This window comes from Leucoraja erinacea, chromosome 33, assembly GCF_028641065.1.
Source record: "Leucoraja erinacea ecotype New England chromosome 33, Leri_hhj_1, whole genome shotgun sequence".
Taxonomy (NCBI): domain Eukaryota; kingdom Metazoa; phylum Chordata; class Chondrichthyes; order Rajiformes; family Rajidae; genus Leucoraja; species Leucoraja erinaceus.
This window is the reverse complement of record NC_073409.1, coordinates 1006209-1029148: the sequence shown is the minus strand read 5'-3', so window position 1 is coordinate 1029148 and position 22940 is coordinate 1006209. Positions and strand designations below refer to the sequence as shown.

The window sequence follows — 22940 nt, the reverse complement described above, 5'->3', positions numbered from 1 at the left end:
ATCTCCGACATCAGGGAAACAAGAAACTGTGGTTGTGTGTCGTGATAGATTGACGGAGGAAAGTGTGGATGAGAGTTTGTGTGATGGTAACAAACGGCCTCCACACATGGTGCGTGTGTGTGGTACACAGCCTTGCCCGGCCAGGTATGTTGTTTCTAGACTCCAGCAAACTCTAAACCCCTTTTATTCTTTGTATTTCAAACCTCGTGTTCTTAATCAAATGAGAAATGTATTCAATGAAATTAAGCTTAGTTTAGAGATACAGCGTGGAAACAGGCCCTTCGGCCCACCAAGTCCGTGTCAGCCAGCGATCCCCGCACACTAACGCTATCCTACACACACTAGGGACTTTGTTCAAACAATATTACCAAGCCAATTAGCCTACAATCTTTGTAGTGTGGGAGGAAAGTGGATAGGTAGCACGGGCAAGATGCTGGATACAGAACCAATCAAAAGTATTAATGAAGGATTTTTTTAAAACAATTCAAAGAACAATTTTCAGGGACAGAGCACAGGAAAGCACTCGATGGGCCTGCTCTTCTAAATACTAGCACGGACTCGACGGGCCAAGTGGCTCCTTCTATGATCTATTAATTCGATGATTGTATGGATTAGCTTGTGGGAAATAAAGTTAGTTATTTACACAAACAGTCCCAGGAGACTAGGCGTGAATACTGTCACTGCCATCTTTAATGCACTGGTTAAGTACTCTCCAGTAACTCATTTCTATTGCTTGCCAAGAATTTCAGCTCCATTAGGATAAATAATCAAACTCCACTCTCAAAAAAATGTTGAGATGAATTTACTTTCTTTTCAAAAAAAAGTTGCTTCTTTCCACAATTTCCCACACGAACAGTTCATATAACATTTCAACAGCAAATTCCCAGAAGTACTAAATATGTTGACCAAATTATTAAAACATTTTTATGAGGAATCCCATCAATTTATCTAAGACTGTCCACGTATAGCTATTGGCAGCTCGCATATCTAAGTTTTTAATTCAGTACTTTATTAAATATATTGCTTTGAATTCTCCTGGCTAAGCAGAGAATCATTCTTGCTATTTGTCTACAATGTGAATTTTGAAACAAATAATTTTTGTAATGTTTAGTTTAGTTTATTGTCACGTCAAAAGCTGCTTTTGTTGCATCAGCAGAAAGACAATACATGATTACAATCGACCCATTTACTGTGTACAGATACATGATAAAGGAACAACCTTTCAACCCATCTAGAGGCTTCCGACCCGAAACGTCACCTATCCATGTTCTCCACAGATGCTGCCTGACCAGCTGAGTTACTCCAGCACTCTGTGAAACGTCACCTATCCATGTTCTCCACAGATGCTGCCTGACCCGCTGAGTTGCTCCAGCACTCTGTGAAACGTCACCTATCCATGTTCTCCACAGATGCTGCCTGACCCACTGAGTTACTCCAGCACTCTGTGAAACGTCACCTATCCATGTTCTCCACAGATGCTGCCTGACCCGCTGAGTTACTCCAGCACTCTGTTACCCATGTTGCAGATACAGAGGAGCAGGCGGTGACTGTGAAGAACAAGTTAGATCGAGGATGAATTGGTGCCCTGTGGTTTTGAAGACATTTTATAAGCAATTGTTTTTCATTTCAGACATTAAATGAGGAGATTTAGTGAGGATTTAATCACATAGATTTGAAACTAAAAGTTCTACATTCGGCGGCACGGTGGTGCAGCGGTAGATTTGTTTCCATGTAATGCCAGATAACCGGTTCGACTGTACAGAGTTTGTACATTCTCCCCGTGACTGCGTGTGTTTTTTCCAGGATCTCCAGTTTCCTCCCACACTCCAAAGATGTACAGGTTTGTAGGCTCATTGGCTTGGAATAAGTATAAATTGTTCCAAGTGTGTGTAAGATAGTGTTAGTGTGCGGAGATCGCTGGTCGGCATGGACTGGGTGGGCCGAAGGGCCTGTTTCCATGCTTTATCTCTAAAGTAAACTTCCTGTCTACTCTTGGTGGAGTTTAGATTTTGTTGGGCTGCCTGCTTGATATCCCAGCCAATCTTTCATGTCACTGTGCATCTTCCAGTTTTGGCTGGAGTTATATTACACATCAAATAAAGATCAGCAACGTTAATCTGTGTCTGGGGATTGGAACAATGAAGAAAATGAAGAAAGGGCCAACAATTGCCACAAAATGCCTCTTCATAAATCTCATGCCATTAGGCTTTTGTATCTGTTATCAAACTCTGACTTTAAAACCAAAAACATACAATTAATGGTCCATTTCTCTAGTCCTGGCTCCCGATGAGAACCATATCACTCAGAGTTGACCACAATGCAGTGTATTTCAACAGCTGGAGGAGTCCGTCACCCAGAAACGCCTCCACTCAAAAATTAAAAGCCACAGTCACGGAGAAAGGTGACATTGTATTGTGGGAGCGGAAATCACCAGGTAGCTGGTTTAAACCAAAGATAGACACAAAAAACTGGAGTAACTCAGCGGGACAGGCAGCATCTCTGGATGGAAGGAATGGGTGCTGCCTCGGTCGACACCCTTCTTCAGACTGGTTCAGCGTTGAATTTAATGTAGAGATACAGATACAGCGTGGAAACAGGCCCTTCAGCCCACCGGGCCCATGCCGACCAGTGATCCACGCATATTAACCCTATCCTACAACCACTAGGGACAATTTACATTTACAACAAGCCAATTTACCTACAAACCTGTACGTCTTTGGATAGTGGGAGGGAACCGAAGATCTCGGAGTAAACCCACGCAGGTCACGGGGAGAACGTACAAACTCCGTACAGACAGCGCCCCTGGTCGGGATCGAACCCGGGCCGCTGGCGCTGTGAGGCAGCAACTCTACCGCTGTGCCACCGTGCCACACACAAATTTAGAGATACAGCAGGGAACAGACCCTCTTACTTTAAAGCTATGGCCCCCCCCCCCCCCCCCCCCCCCCCCCCCCCCCCCAGTATTTGATGGGTCACAATCCTGCATCAACGTATCTAAACGTAACAAATGGTTACACCCTGTCTCTGTAATCAAACACAACAGCAGCAACATCACAAATAGTGACAATACACATTAGGTGCAGGAGTAGAGGCCATTCGGCCCTTCGAGCCAGCACCGCCATTTAATGTGATCATGCTGATCATCCCCAATCAGTACCCCGTTCCTGCCTTCTCCCCATATCCCCTGACCCCGCTATCTCTAAGAGCCCTATCTAGCTCTCTCTTGAAAGTATCCAGAGAACCGGCCTCCACCGCCCTCTGAGGCAGAGAATTCCACAGACTCACAACACTCAGTGAGAAAAAGTGTTTCCTCATCTCCGTTCTAAATGGCTTACTCCTTATTCCTGAACTGTGGCCCCTGGTTCTGGACTCCCCCATAAATGACTCTGAGCTGGTGGTTGAAGGTGGAATGTTGGCCTGGGTATAGGTGAGTAAATCCACAGCAACTCTAACCTTCTAATAAATCATCAGAACAAAGGGATGGAAAGCGATATTCCCATTCTTGTTCGCTGGCACGGAGCTGCACCCAGCAAGACATTTGTATGCATCTCTGAAATTTGGATGGCCATATAATGGTCGGCAGCAGCCCACCAGATTTAATATATTCCCACAAAACATGTGTGTTGGAGAGGTAAGGGACTACAGATGCTGGAGCCTTGAGTAAAGTACAAAGAGCTGCTGGGACTCAGCGGGTCAGGCAGCACTTGTGAAGGGAATGAACAGGCGATCGTTCAGGTCAGGACCTGAATTCAGACTCAACATGCTTAGTTTAGTTTGGATGTGGAGCCTAGACACAAGCACTTTGTCCCAAATTACCTGTACACTAGTTCCATCCTACACACTAGGGACAATCTACAGAAGACAAATCTTTGGAAGGTGGGAGGAAACCGGAGCACCCGCAGAAAACCCATGTGTCGTAGGGAGAACGTACAAACTCCGTACAGACAGCACCCATAGTCAGGATCGAACCTGGGTCTCTGGCACTACAAGGCAGCAACTCTACCGCTGTGTATTTGTGAACTGGAGAATTGAAAGAGCAGAGAAAAGAGAGACTGTTATATTAAGTTGCATTAATATAACATCCTGCACAACCTCAGAAAATTCTAAACCACTTTACAGCCAATTAAAAGGAGAATAATGTGTAGACATAGGAGATATTTAAAACAGAGCAAGATCCCAGATATGGCAATGTAGTAAAGACCAGGTGAATTGTTTCTGACTTTAGCTGGGAAGTAACTATTCAGCATGAGTTCATAAATTCTTGGAGCAGAATTAGTTTTTATCCCTCTTCATAAGATCGTAATTATGCCATTCGGCCCATCAAGTCCACTCTGCCAGTCAATCATGGCTGATCTATCTCTCCCTCCGAACCCCATTCTCCTGCCTTCACCCCATAACCTCTGACACCCGCCATGATTTGCCTTATTGATCTAGAGTTGTGGGCCATATGAGCAACCAAGTGTGAAGATGGAATTAAAGACAGATTGGTTCAGCTTCCTCTAACCTTTGTCCCACCAGCTGTACACATACCTGTTATATTTGACTGTTTCTGATAAAGTGTGGATTTAGCTACCACTGCAAATAATCGTCTCCAGAGCAGCTCCCCCTCCACCAAGCCCAACAGTAGCTGGATGATGAATTGTCATTACAATGCTGACACGCCAGAAAAAAATCCTTTGAAGCACAAAATTGAAACAGATGATAACTATAAGTCTGGAGAGAGAACCAATGACAACAGGATTCAGTAACAACCCCTCAGCATCTCCCATTGCCACGGAATTTCACCAAGAATATTAGCGATCAGTGTCGGTAACAATTTCCTCTTGGCAACCGTGCTTCAGTGTAATGCACTCATCAAATTATTGGTGCAGCTGTAGAGTTGCTGCCTCACAGCGCCAGAGACCCGGGGTCCATCCTGACTACAGGTGCTGGCTGTGCAGAGTTTGTGCATTCTCCCTGTGACCATGTGGGCTTTCTCTGGGTGATCCGGTTTCTCCACACACTCCAAATATATATAGTTTTTTAAATCTGATTTTCCCTGAGGGGATCAATAAAGTATTTATTAAATACGTTTAGGTTTACAGGTTAATTGGCTTCTGTAAAGATTGTAGATTGGCCCTAATGTGGAGGATAGGCCCAGTGTGCGGGGATCGCTGGTCGGTACGGACTCGATGGGCCGAAGGGCCTGTTTCCGTGCTGTATCTCTAAACTAAACCAATGAGTTTTTCAGTTGCATCAATTCGTTACGATTTTGTCAATGCTCATCAGACAGGTGGCAAATTTATCAGGAGTGGTGGGACAGGTTTGTGCATTCCACCCTGAGCTGAACCAACTAATGCAGTGTGACTTCCTGTGTTACACGACAACAGTCAACATGTGAAGTGGGCATTACTCTTACACCCATTCATGAATGATCTGTTGTTCAGTTTATCGTTCAATGGTTGTAAGGCATTTAGCGCACTCTGTGTGAGTCATATCGTCATACAGCATGGAAACAGGCCCTTCGGCCCAACTTGCCCATGCTCCCCAACATGCCCCATTTACACTAGTCTCTGTGTATGGCCCATATCCCTCCAAACCTATCCTATCCATGTACTAGTCTAAATACTTTGTAAACATTGTGATCATACCTGTCTCAACTACCTCCCCCGGCAGCTTGTTCCATATACCTATCACTTTGTATAAAACAAGTTGCCCCTCAGGTTCTTGTTAAATCTTTCCCCCGCTCCTCAAATGTATGTCCACTGTTTTTTTATTCCTCTGCCCTGGGTAAAAGACTCTGTGTGTTTACCCTATCTGTTCCTCTCGTGATTTTATACACCTCGATAAGATCTCCCCTCATCCTCCTGCATTCCAAGGAAGAAAGTCCCAGCCTGCCCAACATCTCCCTATAGCCCAGGCCCTCCGTCATGGCAACATCCACCTGAAGCCATTTTAATATTCCTCCCCATTACCAAATAACCCATCTCCCCAAATGTAGAGCCAATCCTATGGCACAGTTCAATACCATGACTTCAACGGTGAGCGTTGGGTCATATATGTCAAGCACTATCTCCACCTGGGGCCATTGCCATGTGTGCTATGCCATTGTATCTGTGGGTGCCATGTGGGACTGGGATAAACTGGGTCATCTATTGTTTTCCTCACCCAGAGTAAGGTCAGCTTTAGTAAACTGCCCATCAACAGAGATCAGCTTCTTCAGATGTAAACCACAGGATAAATGTGAGGTTATCCATTTTGGTGGCAATAAATGTGAGGTTATCCATTTTGGTGGCAAAAACGGGAAAGCAGACTATTATCTAAATGGTGGCCGATTGGGAAAGGGGGAGATGCAGCGAGACCTGGGTGTCATGGTACACCAGTCATTGAAGGTAGGCTGCAGGTGCAGCAGGCAGTAAAGAAAGCGAATGGTATGTTAGCTTTCATTGCAAAAGGATTTGAGTATGGGAGCAGGGAGGTTCTACTGCAGTTGTACAGGGTCTTGGTGAGACCACACCTGGAGTATTGCGTACAGTTTTGGTCTCCAAATTTGAGGAAGGACATTATTGCCATAGATGGAGTGCAGAGACGGTTCACCAGACTGATTCCTGGGATGTCAGGACTGTCTTATGAAGAAAGACTGGATAGACTTGGTTTACACTCTCTAGAATTTAGAAGATTGAGAGGGGATCTTATAGAAACCTACAAAATTCTTAAGGGGTTGGACAGGTTAGATGCAGGAAGATTGTTCCCGATGTTGGGGAAGTCCAGGACAAGGGGTCACAGCTTAAGGATAAGGGGGAAATCCTTTAAAACCGAGATGAGAAGAACTTTTTTCACACAGAGAGTGGTGAATCTCTGGAACTCTCTGCCACAGAGGGTAGTTGAGGCCAGTTCATTGGCTATATTTAAGAGGGAGTTAGATGTGGCCCTTCTGGCTAAAGGGATCAGAGGGTATGGAGAGAAGGCAGGTACGGGATACTGAGTTGGATGATCAGCCATGATCATATTGAATGGCGGTGCAGGCTCGAAGGGCCGAATGGCCCTACTACTGCACCTAATTTCTATGTTTCTATGTGTGCCGAAGGGCCTATTTCCATGCTGGATCTCTAACCTAAACAAAATGCTCTTCAATATATTCAGTTGAGTACAAAGTTATGTCATCGCAGAAACCAGCAATGTACCAAAACAGATGACTTTCTCCTGATAACAGCAAGCAAATTGTATTGGCATCATATTATAGTTTGACATTGAACAGAAAAATAGAGGAACAAAATATAAATAATCTTTTATTGGCCCAGCAGATGTGGAACACAAAACAATAATACATTCTTCATGATATGTGATATCACAGTTATAATGTTAAGTGTACTTTGAAGGAACTCTTCCTGTACATCCTGATTAATATGTCCCAGAGATATCGTTATTATTCAATTGTTCTATAATTCTTTCCAGTCAATAACTTGGGCAATAGAAAGATTGCTGTCTTGATCATGTTTGTATTCATAAGCTGTTAAATTGAGATTTAATAGCCTACAAATTCTTCCAGGCCAGCAAATGCATATACATGGGGCAGCCTGTGAGTGCTGAGCAGTTACATGGAATTGGATACTGTAGATGTACCCCCACCTCCTCACCCTCACCCTCCCCCACCAAACCTCACCCTCCCCTTTCCCCCCCCCCCCCCTCCCTCTCCCCTCCTCCACCCACTCCCCACCCCCCCCACCTTTGTGAAGTGGTCACCATGTTATGCCAGTCCACTCTTGCCCATGGATCATCCCAACATGGATCAAAGCCTTGACTGTTGTAGTTACCAGACTGCAAACAGCAAGATACAAAACACCATTGTACATCAATGTATCAATCTAAATGCAAATATTGCAAAGAAATGTTTGTAAAATTACTATAAATGTGCATCTGTGTACTGAAGTTGTGCCAAAACTATCGTAGTTTAATATGAGGCTGTTTGGGGAACAATAAATCCACTTGATTCCTTGGCATAAACACCATGAGCTAGATTTCAGGCCCCTGTCTGGTATTCATTTAATAGTTTAACACGTTTTTACAACCATGTAATGCATATCATATTCCCTGTTAGCAAAGCAAAATTTGGTTTCTGGACTAAAATTTAGGAATTCACTTTAACATTTTGCTCATCTCTTCAATAAATTAGTGGCAGTCTTTTTAAACATATTTTGAGGTTTGCCAAGATCAAAGATAATTGGATACAAACTGGGAAAATGTTGAGGCACAGATAACTTATGCAACTGGAAATGCATCTTTCTCTATGTTTATTGCTACAAGTTTCTAAACCTACAATGACAATGACTTCACCATTTTATTTCCACCATTACTGTTGAGTACACTTGCCTGTGGTACCACCAGGGACAAATCCTTTTTAGTCCTTCTTCCTCTCCGTAACAGCTCTAACCAACCACTCGTTCCTGAAACAAAAAAACATTCAAAGACGGTGGCCAAACTATCTACTTTCTTTATGCTTTTTTTTCTAACTTGGGTAATATTGTGCCAGATGTGTGCAGAGTCCAGTGTAGATGGGGCATGTTGGCCAGTGTGGACAAAACTGCAGATGCTGGTTTATACCGAATATGTGTGTTATGATTGTGTTTATAGTTTGTTTGGTTGTTTGTCTTTTTGCACAAATGTCCGCGAGCATTGCCACTTTAATTTCACTGCACATCTCGTATGTGTACGTGCCGAATAAACTTGACTTGACTTGACTTGAAGTTGCACACAAAGTGCTGGAGTAACCCAGACAGCATCTCTGGAGGAAAAGGATGTGATGTTTTGGGTTGGAACCCTGCTTCAGACTGAAAGTCGAGTGGTTCCACCGCCCCTACTTTCAGTCTGAAGAAGTGTTCCAAACATAAAGGTCTCATCCATTTTCGCTAGAGGTGCTGCCTAATGTTAGTGGCATCATCTTCAGAGAGGACTTGCCCCTGAGACCGTTACTGATTCACAATTGATCTGCTCTACCTGTGACCTTTGCTCTATTTTCTGTCCTCACTCTTCACTGAATTTGCAACATTTGATTGAAGACCATTCAATCCAATACACTGGTTCAATAAGGAAAGACATACAGACCAAAGTCATGACTAGATGGTCAGTTGTAGGTAAACTCGGAGAATTTGCAGGGACCACGTTATCGCAAAGCAATGTTTATGAAACATTTAGACAGGTACATGGATAGGACAGGTTTACAGTGATACGGGCCAAGCTCAGGCAGGTGGGCCAAGTGTAGCTGGGACTAGTTGGGCAGTGTGGGCAAGATGGGCTGAAGGGCCTGTTTCCACACTCTATGACTAATTTATTATTTGGTGTGCCGTAACAAGGCATTTAAGAATTGTTGGTTTAGTCGAAGTCAGAAAGGATAAACTTAATGTTTGACAAATTATTTGGACTGCTATAAACTATAAAAGTTACATGGCTGATGTAACATAAATGAATCTTCATGTCTTTGATAAATATCTTGCTAGAGGCTAGTTTCTAGAGGACAAACAGTGCAATCTAAATAGATAAATGTGGGGGGAAACTCAATGATGTAATGTGACAACAAGTGGGCAAGAATAATGAGATGAATGGAAACAGTTCATAAACATAACAGTCCAGGTAAAAAGTGCCAAAACCATCAGCCAGAAATATGGAGTTGATCAGTGGCAACAGAAAGTACAAGTAAATAAGTGATAATAATGTACAGAAACGTTGGCAAGTTTACAATCTTCCACAGTTTATTTGCATTATCACTTAAACCGATAATTTCCTCTCTGCCAATGCTAATGGTTGCTATGAAGGCCAGTGTAGCAAAATGTAGTTTGTAGCTGAGATTCACCGTGTTAACGCTGAGCTTGTAGCACAATGCTGAAAGGCACGAGAAGCTGCTTTTCAGTGAAGTGCAGGAAGCTAAGAGGAGATTTAATGTTTTGTTTAAAATTACGAAACACTACAATCGTGAAACAAGGTGACTGGGGCATGAGGTAGACGCACGGAACTGCAGATGCTGGCTTACAAAAAAAAATGGCACAGAGTGCTGGAGTAACTCAGCGGGTCAGGACTTGATGGGACGAATTAACTCAGCAGGTCAGGACTTGATGGGCCGAATTCTCAAGGAACTTATGAGCCCATGCTTTCCGTCGCATAACTGAGCTTGTTCCGCTTGGAACTAGTGGACCCTTTGATCCCGCCATTTATTTTCTATCCAGGTAATACTGTCCACATGTCTTTTATATGTTGTAATTACAGCTGCCTCCACCACTTCCTCTGGCAACGCATTCCACATTCGCACCACTCTTTGTGTGAAATACTTGCCCCAAACCAGATCGCTTTCAAATCTTTCCCCCTTTCATCTTACAACTGCTCCTTCCTGGTTTACATTGACCTACTGTGGGGAATAGACTGTGTGACTCTTCAGCAGGCATATTCCTGATGGTTTTATGTACCTCTATAAGGTCAACCATCCACCTCCTACACTCCAGGGAGAACAGACCCAACCTTTCCAGCCTCTCCTTATAACTCAAACCATTCGCTGGCTAGTCCATTCCTTGACATGCTATCAGCAAAGGATAATCAGTGGTAAACTCAGCCCATCAGATGTTTGCGTGGTCTTTGAGTCTTGCTAGTTTGTGACACTGAAAGTGAGATAATGTGAAAAGTATGTTTGGAATAATCACAAGAATTTGTAGATTTGTATCAATGAGTTGCTGTTAGTTGTAGTGCAAGGTTGACAGGAATCCTAAAGAAGGCCGGCATGTGGCGCAACGGTAGAGCTGCTGCCTCACAGCGCCAGAGGCCCGGGGTTTATACGTTCTCCCCGTGACCGCGTGGGTTTTCTCCGGGTGTTCGGGTTTCCTCCCACACCCCAGACACGCTCAGTTTTCCAGCCTAATTGACTTCTGTAAATTGCTCTGTTGTAGTGTAAGCTTACAATAAAACATAACTATTTGTCAAATTAAAGACAGATTTACTGTTTTATGGTAGAGTTAACTTTCCTGATTGGGGGCTTCAAAATAAATTAGTATGTGTACCAAAATACCAAAATACGGGGGTGAGACTGGTCCTTGATGATGCTGCTGGCCTTGCCGAGGCAGCGTGAGGTGTAGATGGAGTCAGGTTGGTTTGTGTGTGTCCACAATTATCATCTATCACTGTGAGGACAAACTCTCCAAATCCCTCATAAACGCCCAGTGTGGGTGGGGTGCAGCTATACACAAAGTCTCCTCACCCCCACCACCTTGCTTTGGCATCTTAGAAACATAGAAAATAGGTGCAGGAGTCGGCCATTCGGCCCTTCGAGCCAGCACCGCCATTCAATATGATCATGGCTGATCATCCAGAATCTTTTGCCAAACATTCCTTGATTCCGTTAGCCCTAAGAACTCTATCCAACTCTCTCTTGAAAACATCCAGTGAATTGGCCTCCACTGCCTTCTGTGGCAGAGAATTCCACAGATTCACAACTCTCTGAGTGAAAATGTTTTCCTCATCTCTGTCCTAAATGGCCGACCTCACATCCCAGAATAAATACGTAAATCACTGCCGCCCGCTATTGAAGATTTAATAAATAATCGTTTTAAAATATTTTACTGTTTCATAAAAAATGTTCAGTACAAAGATCCTGGAGCCTGAGACGCAGCTAATATGTCTCTGGCACAGTAGACAATAGACAATAAGTGCAAGAGTAGGCCATTCGGCCCTTCGAGCCAGTAGTGATTTCATTATTTCATTATAACAGCATAGAGACCCAAAAAGCTGGAGTAACTCAGCAGGACAGGCAGCGTCTCTGGAGCGAAGGAATGGGTGACGTTTCGGGACAAGACCTTTAACATTGAATTCTCCCAATTTTGCTAGCCCTTGCTGTCTCCTCCCCTTCCTTAACCCTCTAGCTGTCTCCTCCCACCCTCCTATCCCCCCGCCCTCGGGCTCCTCCTCCTCCCCCTTTCCCTTCATTCTCCCCCCCAGCCCCCCATCAGTCTGAAGAAGGGTTTCGGCCCGTAACGTCGCCTATTTCCTTCGCTCCCAAGATGCTGCTGCCCCCGCTGAGTTTCTCCAGCAATTTTGTGTACCTAAGACCTTTCTTCAGTCTGGTTAGTGTTAGGGGAAACGAGAGATATAGACGATAATCTGGAGATAAAGAACAAAGAATGAAAGATAAGCAAAAATGTATCGATGATAAAGGAATCAGGCCATTGTTAGCTGTTTGTTGGGTGAAGACGAGAAGCTGGTGTGACTTGGGTGGGGGAGGGATGGAGAGAGGGGGAATGCTGGGGTTCCTTGAAGTTAGAGAAATCAATATTCATACCACTGGGCTGTAAGCTGCCCAAGAGAAATATGAGATGCAGTTCCTCCAATTTGCATTTAGCTTCACTCTGACAATGGAGGAGATTGAGGACAGAAAGGTCAGTGTGGGAATGGGAAGGAGAATTAAAGCGTTTAGCAACCGGGAGATCAGGTTGGTTCAGGCGGGCTGGGTGCAGGTGGACTGCGTTACGTGTGAGTTCACACCCACAGCTGCCTGGGCCAGAGTTATGTTACAGCTGCCTTCTACCTCACTCTGTTCAGTGACCAAGCACTGATTTTGTATTCTACAGAGACACCAGGTGGTAGAATCTGTGTTCTCTCAGCGTTAGTAAAACTCCAGCATTGAAAGCAAAAAGACACATAGAAAATAGGTGCAGGAGGAGGCCATTCGGCCCTTCGGCCCTTCGAGCCAGCACCACCTCTGCTATAAAGCTACACGTCCTCACAGAGAATGCTGGAGATACTGAGCAGGTAACGCAGCATCTGTGGAGGATGGAACTAATCGAACTGTCCGGGCTTGAGATTCTTCCTTCCATCACAGATACATGTGCAAAGAAAACAAAATCTTTAGAACCAGTCAGAGAATCAGAAGGGCCCCAAAATGTACAGGAAGGAACAGCAAATGCTGGTTTAAACCGAAGATAGACACAAATGCTGGAGTAACTCAGTGGGACCGGCAGCATCTCTGGAGAGAAGGAATGGGTGGTGTTTCAGGTTTCAGGACCCAGAACGTCACCCATTCCTTCTATCTAGAGATTCTGCCTGTCCCGCTGAGTTACTGCAGCATTTAGTGTCAATCAAAGCTTTTCACTGTACCTCAGTACACGTGACAATAAACTAAACAGATTTCCACATGATCCTATGCTGCTTTCATTTTAACCTTATTTTCCCAGCTACATTCCAGGACATCCTGCTTCTTGGATCAGTTTTTTACGAAGAATCTTGCAAGGACCAATTGAGAAATTAGTCGGCCATTCAGAAGTCATAATATCTCCCTTGCTCCAAAACAATGCAACATTTTGTTGCTGAAATGCTATTTCTGAGCTGCTGCTGCTGCACACAGCTTAGAAACATAGGCAGGGGATTGTGTTCGGGAGTAAATTACAGAGATTTATCAACTGAAATCCTCTAGTGCAGCCACTGTGACGTCAGCTTTGACCTTTATCTTTTTATTACCTACAGTGAATTTGCACTCTGTTGTCCCAAGGTAGAAACTCAGAGATTCCTCGCCAACAACATCATCCAGGTTTTCATTCTGTTGCAGGGCTGCAGCTGATTAGATCTTCCATCGCAAGTTATCGACAATCTATTCAAATAAATCTGCACTAATGAAAGCTTCAGCAGCCACATCTATGCATTGGTATGAGAGTGTATATTATCTTGTTGGAGGACATGTGCCAACCACTATATGTATCTTCCTCTTTATCAGATGGGACTCCAGACCGTGGAAACAATGCAGTGCAACCTGTGGGGTCGGCTTGCAAACCAGGGAGGTTTTCTGCAAACGAACGGTGACGCACCACCTGGAGGACTTTGTCAGAGTCGTTGAGGAGGAATGCTCGGATCCAAAGCCCCCTGAAGTACAGGCCTGCAATCAGCTAGATTGTCCACCATCCTGGCATCGTGGAGACTGGCACCCGGTATGTAAATCTCCATCAATACTTCATCTCAATGGACTATAGACAATAGGTGCAGGAGTAGGCCATTCGCAACTGATGTTCCTCTCCTCTCCTCTCCTCGCCTCTCCTCTCCTCTCCTATCCTCTCCTTTGCTATCCTCGCTTCTCCTATCCTCTCTCCTCTCCTATCCTCTCCTCTCCTCTCCTCTCCTCTCCTCTCTCTCCTCTCCTCTCCTCTCCTCTCCTCTCCTATCCTCTCCTCTCCCCTCCTCTCCTCTCCTCTCCTCTCCTCTCCTTGCCTCTCCTCTCCTCGCCTCTCCTATCCTCTCCTCTCCTCTCTTCTCTTCGCCTATCTTCTCCTATGTCTGCTCCCCTCTCCTCTCCCCTCCTCTCCACTCCACTCCTCTCCTATCCTCTCGTCTCCTCTCCTCTCTCCTCTCCTCTCCACTCCACTCCTCTCCAATCCTCCCTTCTCTCCTCTCCTCCTCTCCTCTCCTCTCCTCTCCTCTCCTCTCTTATCCTCTCCTCTCCTCTCCTGTCCCACTGAGTGACTCCAGCATTTTGTGCCTATCGTCGATGTAAACCAGCAGCTGCACTTCCTTCCTACACAATAATACAAGGGAGTTCTTCGTACAAATGCAAAGTAAAGGAGGTAATAATCTAAAATTATTTAACCCGTCCTGACATCTGGAAAATTGTAATTGAAAATCAAGGTTTGTTGTCGTGTGCATTAAACTGCAAACATGACTCATCAACAAACAGAAATCTGACAGAAATATAAAATGCTGGAATTATTCAGCAGTTCAGGCAGCATCTGTGGAAAGTAAAGCAGATGAAATGCCTTTGCTGTGAAATGTTGTTTCTGCTCCTCTTTCCACAGGTGCTGCCGGACCTGCTGAGTACTTCCAGCATTTTCTGTTTATAATTTAATCCAGGTTTTGCACAAATTGATGGTCCCACTCCAAATATGTTTTATATCCCACCCGCGTTCCATCCATGTGGAGTTCCAGAGAATAGTATTGGGTGGCATGTACAGCAGCTTTATTATAGTCTCCCCTCCCCCAGTTACAGTAAAATTAACCCCTGAAAATACAGGTTGGCTGAGTGTTTATATTGAATGATCATTTTCAGTTGGATCAGGTCCACCCAGGCTGAAGGCTTCACAAGTGAGCAATCAACCATGCTGCAAGCTAGTGTCTTTGCCAGAGGCTATCAAGTTCCAGAGCTGGGGCTTTATTTCTGGGAAGGAATGGCTGGGGAATTGGTGTAGACTGTTTACTCCATTCTGCATCAAATTATACTGGTTCATAGCCAGCGTGAGGAGGTGATGGTTACTCTCAACATAACTTGGAGTAAATAACTCCATTGTCATTTGCGTTGCGAGTGCTTTCGTGAAGCAGCTGTGTATTTACGACCAGGGCACAAACATTTGGAAATTCGGTCGTGATTCGAGAAAGAGTCTCAGATATTATAGTGAAGCGTACAGCTCTGAAACACGGAAATAAACGCTGCAGACTGTGATGGGCAGTGGAGTCAGGAACAAAATGTATGATCTAAGCAGCTTGTATCCCCCCTCCACCTCCTCTCCATGCAAACACTGCACTAATTGTGAATCATCTGTAGCACTCAAAGAGATATTCAATAGCCTTGCAAGGAGGAGCACTAATGCACCAGACATATCGTAACATTTTTAGTCTAAATAGTGATCAGATGTTGACCCCAGGCTGGAAATATTGTTTTCTATAGTATCATGAACTGCGGTTTGATAGAAATGACCCACTTTGTGAGTATTATTGAAGGCATTTAAAGCACAATTGTGACTGGTGGATATGCACAAATTGCTGGAGAAAGGTGACTCGCTAACATAAGTCATAAGGTTAAGTGATAGGAGTAGAATTAGGCCATTTGGCCCATCTAATCTACTCTGCCATTCAATCATGGCTGATCTATCTCTCCCTCCTAACCCCATTCTCCTGCCTTCTCCCCATAACCTCTGACACCCGGACTTATCAAGAATCTATCTATAGCTGCCTTAAACATATCCACTGACTTGTGGCCTCCACAACCTTCTGTGGAAACTTCAGTGGAAACACTGACAATTGCCTGTTGATTTGAAGGTGGGGAAACCCAGTTTCAGAACATTAGATTGGATGGAGGAAGTCACATTAACAAGATGACACCACCCACACTAACCTCTCCCCCACCCACTAGATCTGTACATAACTCAGCAGCTGCCCCCATCAAGACCGTCCATGTGTAGACCAACCATATTGTGAATCTGCAGGGCCTTTACAGTTTTAAAAGCCTTTCCCACAGACATGCCAACAAGGGCAGCATAGTGGTGCAGCAGTAACATTGCTGCCTCACAGTGCCAAAGACTGGGTTTGATCCTGACTGCGGGTGCTGTCTGTATGGAGTTTGTGCGTTGTTGAGAGGCAGGACAGAGATGAGCAGTGACTTACAAACAGCTACATCACATTTATTGGAAAGAAAGACGCATTGTTCGGGGTGAGCGACACGGTGGCGCAGCGGTAGAGTTGCTGCCTTACAGCGCTTACAGCACCAGAGAACCAGGGTTCAATCCCTACCACGGGTGCTGTCTGTACGGAGTTTGTACGTTCTCCCCGTGATCGCCTGGGTTTTCACAGAGATCTTTGGTTTCCTCCCACACTCCAAAGACGTACAGGTTTGTAGGTTAACTGGCTTGGTATAAATGTAAATTGTCCCTAGTGTGTATAGGGTAGTGTTAATGTGCAGGGATCGCTGGTCAGTGCGGACTAGATGGGCCGAAGAGCCTAGTTCCACGCTGTATCTCTAAACTAAAGTGAAAAAGTAAATTGTGGCTTGGGGAGACAGGTGGAACTGTTTGCTCTTCTCTGGAAAATCTGGACAGTTAAAGGATATTAAATATCTTTTTTGAATTTATTGATCTTGATATTTGCTCTTTAATGTCCTTAGAAGGATGATGAGAAAGTTCAACATTTATTGCATTCCTTCTGATGAGTTCACCTCTGATGAAATGTTTTAATAGTGTTCGCATACATGTGGAGGAGGTTTGCAGTCACGCAAGGTCCAATGCAGGCGGCTCCTGACTGATGGGAGTTCTGTCAGCCTTCCTGACGAGCTTTGTCTTGAGCACAAACCACAGATGAAGCAAGCGTGTGGTTACGGTGACTGCCCACCACAACTGGCATTGGGGAAATGGTCCAAGGTAGAGTCATAAACCCGTTTAATCAAAGACGTGTTGGATTATTGATTGTCTCTCCCTCTCCCCCTCTCCCCCCCCCTCCCCTCTCCCCCTCCCCCTCCCCCTCTCCCCCTCCCCCCCTCCCCCCTCCCCTCTCCCCCCCCCCCCTCTCCCCCCCCCCCCCCCTCCCCCTCTCCCCCCCCCCCCCCCCCCCCCCTCTCCCCCCTCCCCCTCCCCCCCCCCCCCCCTCCCCTCCCCCCCCCCCCCCCCCCCCCCCCCCCCCCCCCCCCCTCCGCCTCCCCCTCCCCCCTCACCCCCCCCCCCCCCCTCCCCCCCCACCCCCTCCCCCCCCCCCGCCCCCCCGACCCCCTCCCCCCCCCCCCCCCCCCCCCCCCCCCTCCCCCTCCCCCTCTCCCTCCCTCTCCCCCTCCTCCCTCTCCCCCTCTCCCTCTCTGCCTTCATGTTTCTTGTTGGTATATGGTTTATATATGATCTCATACCTTGCAGAAACCTTTCACCTATCAGTTAATGAAATGCCACAGAACATCGACTGAAACCAGATCCTTCAGTACAATCACCATTGTAAACCCATCTATACTGACCACACCCTCATTCACCTGTTAGAGTCATGGAGTGTGGAAACAGGCCCTTCGACCCAACTTTGCCCACACCGACCAACAAACCCCGTCTACACTAGTCCCACCTGCCTGCATTTGGCCCAGGCACCTGTCCTATCCATGTACATGTCTAAATGTTTTTTCAATGTTGCGATAGTGCCTGCCTCAACTACCTCCTCCAGCAGCTCATTCCATACACCTGCCATCCTTTGCATGAACAAATTACCGTCAGGTTCCTATTAAATCTTTCCCCCTTCACTTTAAACCAATGACCTCTGGCTCTCGATTCCCCTCCTATGGACAAGAGAGTCTAAAGAAGGGTCTCGACCTGAAACGTCACCCATTCCTTCTCTCCACGGATGCTGCCTGTCCTGCTGAGTTACTCCAGCATTGTGTGTCTAGCTCTAGACAAGAGACTCTGTGCATCTACATAATCTCATCTTTCTGGATAATACACAAATAATTCAAGAACATTCCAAGGACGTGCAGGTTTGTAGGTTAATTGGCATCTGAAAATTGTAAGTTGTCCCTAGTGTGTAGGATAGTGCTAGTGTTCAGTGTGATCACTGGTTAGTGTGGACTCGGTGAGCTGAAAGGCCTGTTTCCACCCTGTATCTCCAAAAAATAATTTTAAAGACCCATCTGTTTCTGTGGAACTAACCCTTCCTCTCATTTATTCAACCTAGCATTGATTGTGTGGAATGTACGTGTTCTTGTGAAGACTCGAGATTTCTCGTTGTGTGTTTGCAGTGTTCTGTGAGCTGTGGGGAAGGTTTCCAGCGCAGAGATTGGCTTTGTCAGACAGTCTCCACGGCTGGGCAACAGGTCACGGTAGACCAGGTCTCATGCAACGGAGCCTCCAGACCTCCAGCAGTTCAAGCCTGCACCATGCCTGCCTGCAATAGTAAGTGGCCGACTTCTGTAAGTGACACCTGAGGTATTCACCCAAATAAATATCTAACATTAATTGCAGAAACACACAGCAAAATAACAAAATTACCCAAAATAACCAAATTTTGTGTTCTAGAGTCTAGAATCTAGAATCTAGAATCTAGACCACAGTAAGGTTCTGTTATTTTTAGACAATGACAACATATGTTCTAGGAGCAGAATTTGGCCATTCAGCCCATCAAGTCTACTCCAGCTTTCCGTCTCCCTCCTAACCCCATTCTCCTGCCTTCTCCCATAACCCCTTGACACCCGTACCAAGAATCTTTCAATCTCCGTCTTAAAAATACCCAATGACTTGGCCTCCACAGCCTTCTGTGGCAATTAATTCCACAGATTCACCATCCCCTGACTAAAGAAACTCAGCCACATCTCCTTTCTAAAGTTACAGCCATTTATTCTGAGGTTATGCCCTCCGGTCTTGGACTCTCCCACTTATGGAAACATCCTCTCCACGTCCACTCTATCCAAGCCTTTCACCATTCAGTAAGTTTCAATGAGGTCCCCCCCTCATCCTTCTCAACGGATTGAGCAAAGGGTTTAAAGTGTGATATGGTCCCGCAGAAAAGTGGGCTTGTTTCATAGTTTACCCCATGTGTTCATTGTAACAATCATACAGTATACAGATGTTAAAACATTCAGAGCTACAAAAATGTTCTTTTCATTAAGTAAAACAGATTTGTGTTACTTGACAATTATTTTCCTGGATGATGACCAGCCTTCATGTGCCAAATGTCTGCAAGGTCCAACTCTTGAAACTGTTCCAACAGATTTTAAGAGCTATTGCTTACGTTTAAAAAAACACATGAATAACTTCACATGTATAGATCCCAGACGTAAATATCTGAAACTCTACAACTTTTTCCATATATCTTGTTCTTATCAATTTCTCATTGCAGAGTTTTACTGAGGCAGGGGTGTGAAAGAAAGGTTTTAGTCTGAATTGCTGAGCACTGCTCGCTTCATGCCAAACTGAAACCTTCACAGCACTATTCCACCGATCCTTGCCCACCTCATTATCTGTGTGCAGTCCCTGTTTCACCTTGAGACCTCCGTCATTAAAAAAACCCACTTACTAACGTGCTTTAACACCCAAATCAAGAGAAGCTAAGGAATAGTTTCCCCACTGTTGATCGGGGCCAATGTTCATAGATAATGGTAGATGCATGAATATTCTATTACAGTCTCAGAGGGACTGGGTTTGGCCCCATGTCCAACTTATCCCCTTTGAGAGAAGGATAGATTAATTTTCTATCCACCTCATATTTTTTTAATTATTTCCCATTTTTGCTTCGATGTGTGAGAAAACATTTGTGTAATCTGGGACCAGATTTTAACAGTCATCTTTAAAATAACATCGAATTAAGTTGCGTTGGTTATCAGATGTAATCAACTGGTTATTTGCTATCTTAACATAGAAACATAGAAATTAGGTGCTGGAGTAGGCCATTCGGCCCTTCGAGCCTGCACCGCCATTCAATATGATCATGGCTGATCATCCAACTCAGTATCCCGTACCTGCCTTCTCTCCATACCCCCTGATCCCCTTAGCCAGAAGGGCCACATCTAACTCCCTCTTAAATATAGCCAATGAACTGGCCTCAACTACCCTCTGTGGCAGAGAGTTCCAGAGATTCATCACTCTCTGTGTGAAAAAAGTTCTTCTCATCTCGGTTTTAAAGGATTTCCCCCTTATCCTGAAGCTGTGACCCCTTGTCCTGGACTTTCCCAACATCAGGAACAATCTTCCTGAATCTAGCCTGTCCAACCCCTTAAGAATTTTGTAAGTTTCTATAAGATCCCCTCTCAATCTCCTAAATTCTAGAGAGTATAAACCAAATCTTAGTTTAGTTTATTTTAGCGATACAGCCTAGAAACGGGCCTTTTGGCCCACTGAGTCCACACCGACCATCGATCACCCGTTCACACTGGTTCTGTGTTATCCCACTTTCTCATTCACTCCCTACGCACTAGGGGCTAATTTACAGAAGGCCACTTAACCTACAAACCTGTGCATCTTTGGGATGTGGGAGGAAACCGGAGAATCCAGAGAAAACCCACACAGTCACAGGGAGAACGTGCAAACTTCACACAAACAGCACCCGAGGTTAGGATTGAAGGTGGATCTCTGACGCTGTGAGGCAGCAGCTCTACCTGCTGCACCACTGTGTACCCAATATTGAGATGGTGTTTGGTTGCTTCCGAGTAAATTGCATTAATCTTTAGGCAAGGGTCTAAGAGTAAGTCTTCTTGATAAAAAATAAATCAAAAATTATGTAACATTTTCACCACTTTGCTATTGAAGATAATTCTTGTATATTTAAGTCTTCGATGTAAGTCTCATTCTAGACAATTCTTTAACATATATTTGTGTATTTTCTAGAGGTTGGAAAGGACAAAAAGAACAATGTTTCTCAAAAGCAAGCTGCCCGTGAGCCACAGATCCTGGGCATTCACAGAGTTTACATACAAACCAGGCAGGAGAAACGGATCCACTTTAGCATTGGAGGCCGAGCTTACCTCCTTCCAAAAACCTCCATCGTCATCCGATGTCCAGTGAGGAGATTCCAGAAGTCACTGATCAAATGGGAACGAGATGGCCTCCATCTACAAAATACAAAACAAATTGGAATTACTAAATCAGGATCGCTGAAAATCCACAGGGTTGAAGCGAAGGATATCGGTGTGTACAGTTGCATTGCAGGCCCCACTCGGGATACCTTTGTCCTCAAGTTGATTGGCGATGATAACAAGTTAATCGAACCGCCTTCTTTCGTCAAAGCTAAGACGAGACAAGGCATTGGGCCAGAGAAGATGAATCACAATGAATCCAACAGGCTGGAGGATAAATGGACCCAAATAAGCAAAATGTGGTACAGCTGGAGCAAAAAGAATGAATTGTCTGTGGATGATAGTCAGACAAATGATCACGTTTTCCTACGCCTACTTGGAAATCATTTGTTTTCGAAAAGAAAGGCTAGTTTTGCAGAGTTGTTTGACTCGCAAGAGTTTTATAACAAACATCCTGATCGCTCTGTATCCCAGGGAGCTTATAGTATGGATACCAAGCAGTTTGAAGAGATCTTACGGAATATAAGTTTCAGGATTGAGTCTGGAGAAATACCTGAAGATTTTGCGTCACAGCTGATGCACCAGTTGGCCGCTGAAGTATCTCGACCCCAACCAACGGTGGAGAAATGGAAAGTCCCAACCGACGATAACGCATCCAACTCCAAATTATTAGATAAGGCTCCGAATACATCCGAAGCTTCTACAGTTAAGGATGTACATCAACACAGGAAGAAACAAAAGCCTCCCACTATATTGAGAAACACGCAGCTTCCTCTCCTGCCTCAGAAAAACATGAGTGTTGCAATGGGAACCGTGGCATACGTGGCCAGTAACACGCTCTGTGTCACATTCCTCTGTGAATCTACCGGCAGCCCTGAGCCTGACGTTTACTGGACAAAGGATGGGGCACCCCTGAAATTTAACGCAAGGTACGCAAACTTAATGTCACTGTATATTAATATCTGTTAACTGTGGTGTGTTGCAGAGGGATTCACGATGGCTCATAATTCATTCTATTCATCGTGAACATCAATTACATTACGTTCTACCTTACAAATGAGGCGGACATGACAAAGCTTCCTGTAAGCCGTGCAAACATTAGTTACAACTATCATTAATTTCCCCATCTTTCAGTAAAAGACCGATAGATCTTTGTGTAATTGTAGGAAAGCTTGTGAAATCAGATGCTCATTGTACATCTGTGAGTCTGAAGAAGGGTCTCGACCCAAAACGTTGCCTATTTCCTTCGCTCCATAGATGCTGCCTCACCCGCTGAGTTTCTCCAGCATGTTGTTTATTACACATGTTAGAAGGTAAATGTGGCGAACATTACCCACTGTCATTTTACAAAGTTATCACAGCAACTTGTTTCCACCATCTATAGCCTTTAGTAAATATTGTAGCATGAATTATTGGAGTCAGCAATAAAGGATCCCAGTTATCTTCTACTTAGAAGTATCTTGTCATCGAAGTCTGCCGTCAGATTCAACTCAGTTGGTGAGTGTGGGTTTGTAAAGCCCCTTTTTACAAGGATGCCTGATACCTTCTCATCTATTCCACAATGTAAAATCAACTGACATTGATACATGTTATGTGCCATAAAAAAACAAACTAGGTACTGGTTTATACCAAAGATAGACACAAAGTGCTGGAGTAACTCAGTAGGTCAGACAATATCTCTGGAGAAAATTTGATAGGTGACGTTGTG

The 22940-nt window shown here is 44.8% G+C and overlaps 1 protein-coding gene across 1 annotated transcript in view; it reads left to right on the top strand.

Annotated features, from left to right (window-relative positions):
• Nucleotides 1–22940, top strand: part of adamtsl3 (ADAMTS-like 3) — a 264426-nt gene that overhangs the window by 204048 nt on the left and 37438 nt on the right. The window contains exons 17-21 of the mRNA XM_055661003.1: nt 15–144; nt 13721–13931; nt 16941–17120; nt 18464–18617; nt 21045–22161. Of these exons, the coding sequence (XP_055516978.1) occupies nt 15–144; nt 13721–13931; nt 16941–17120; nt 18464–18617; nt 21045–22161 (1792 nt within the window). The remainder of the gene's footprint in view (nt 1–14; nt 145–13720; nt 13932–16940; nt 17121–18463; nt 18618–21044; nt 22162–22940) is intronic.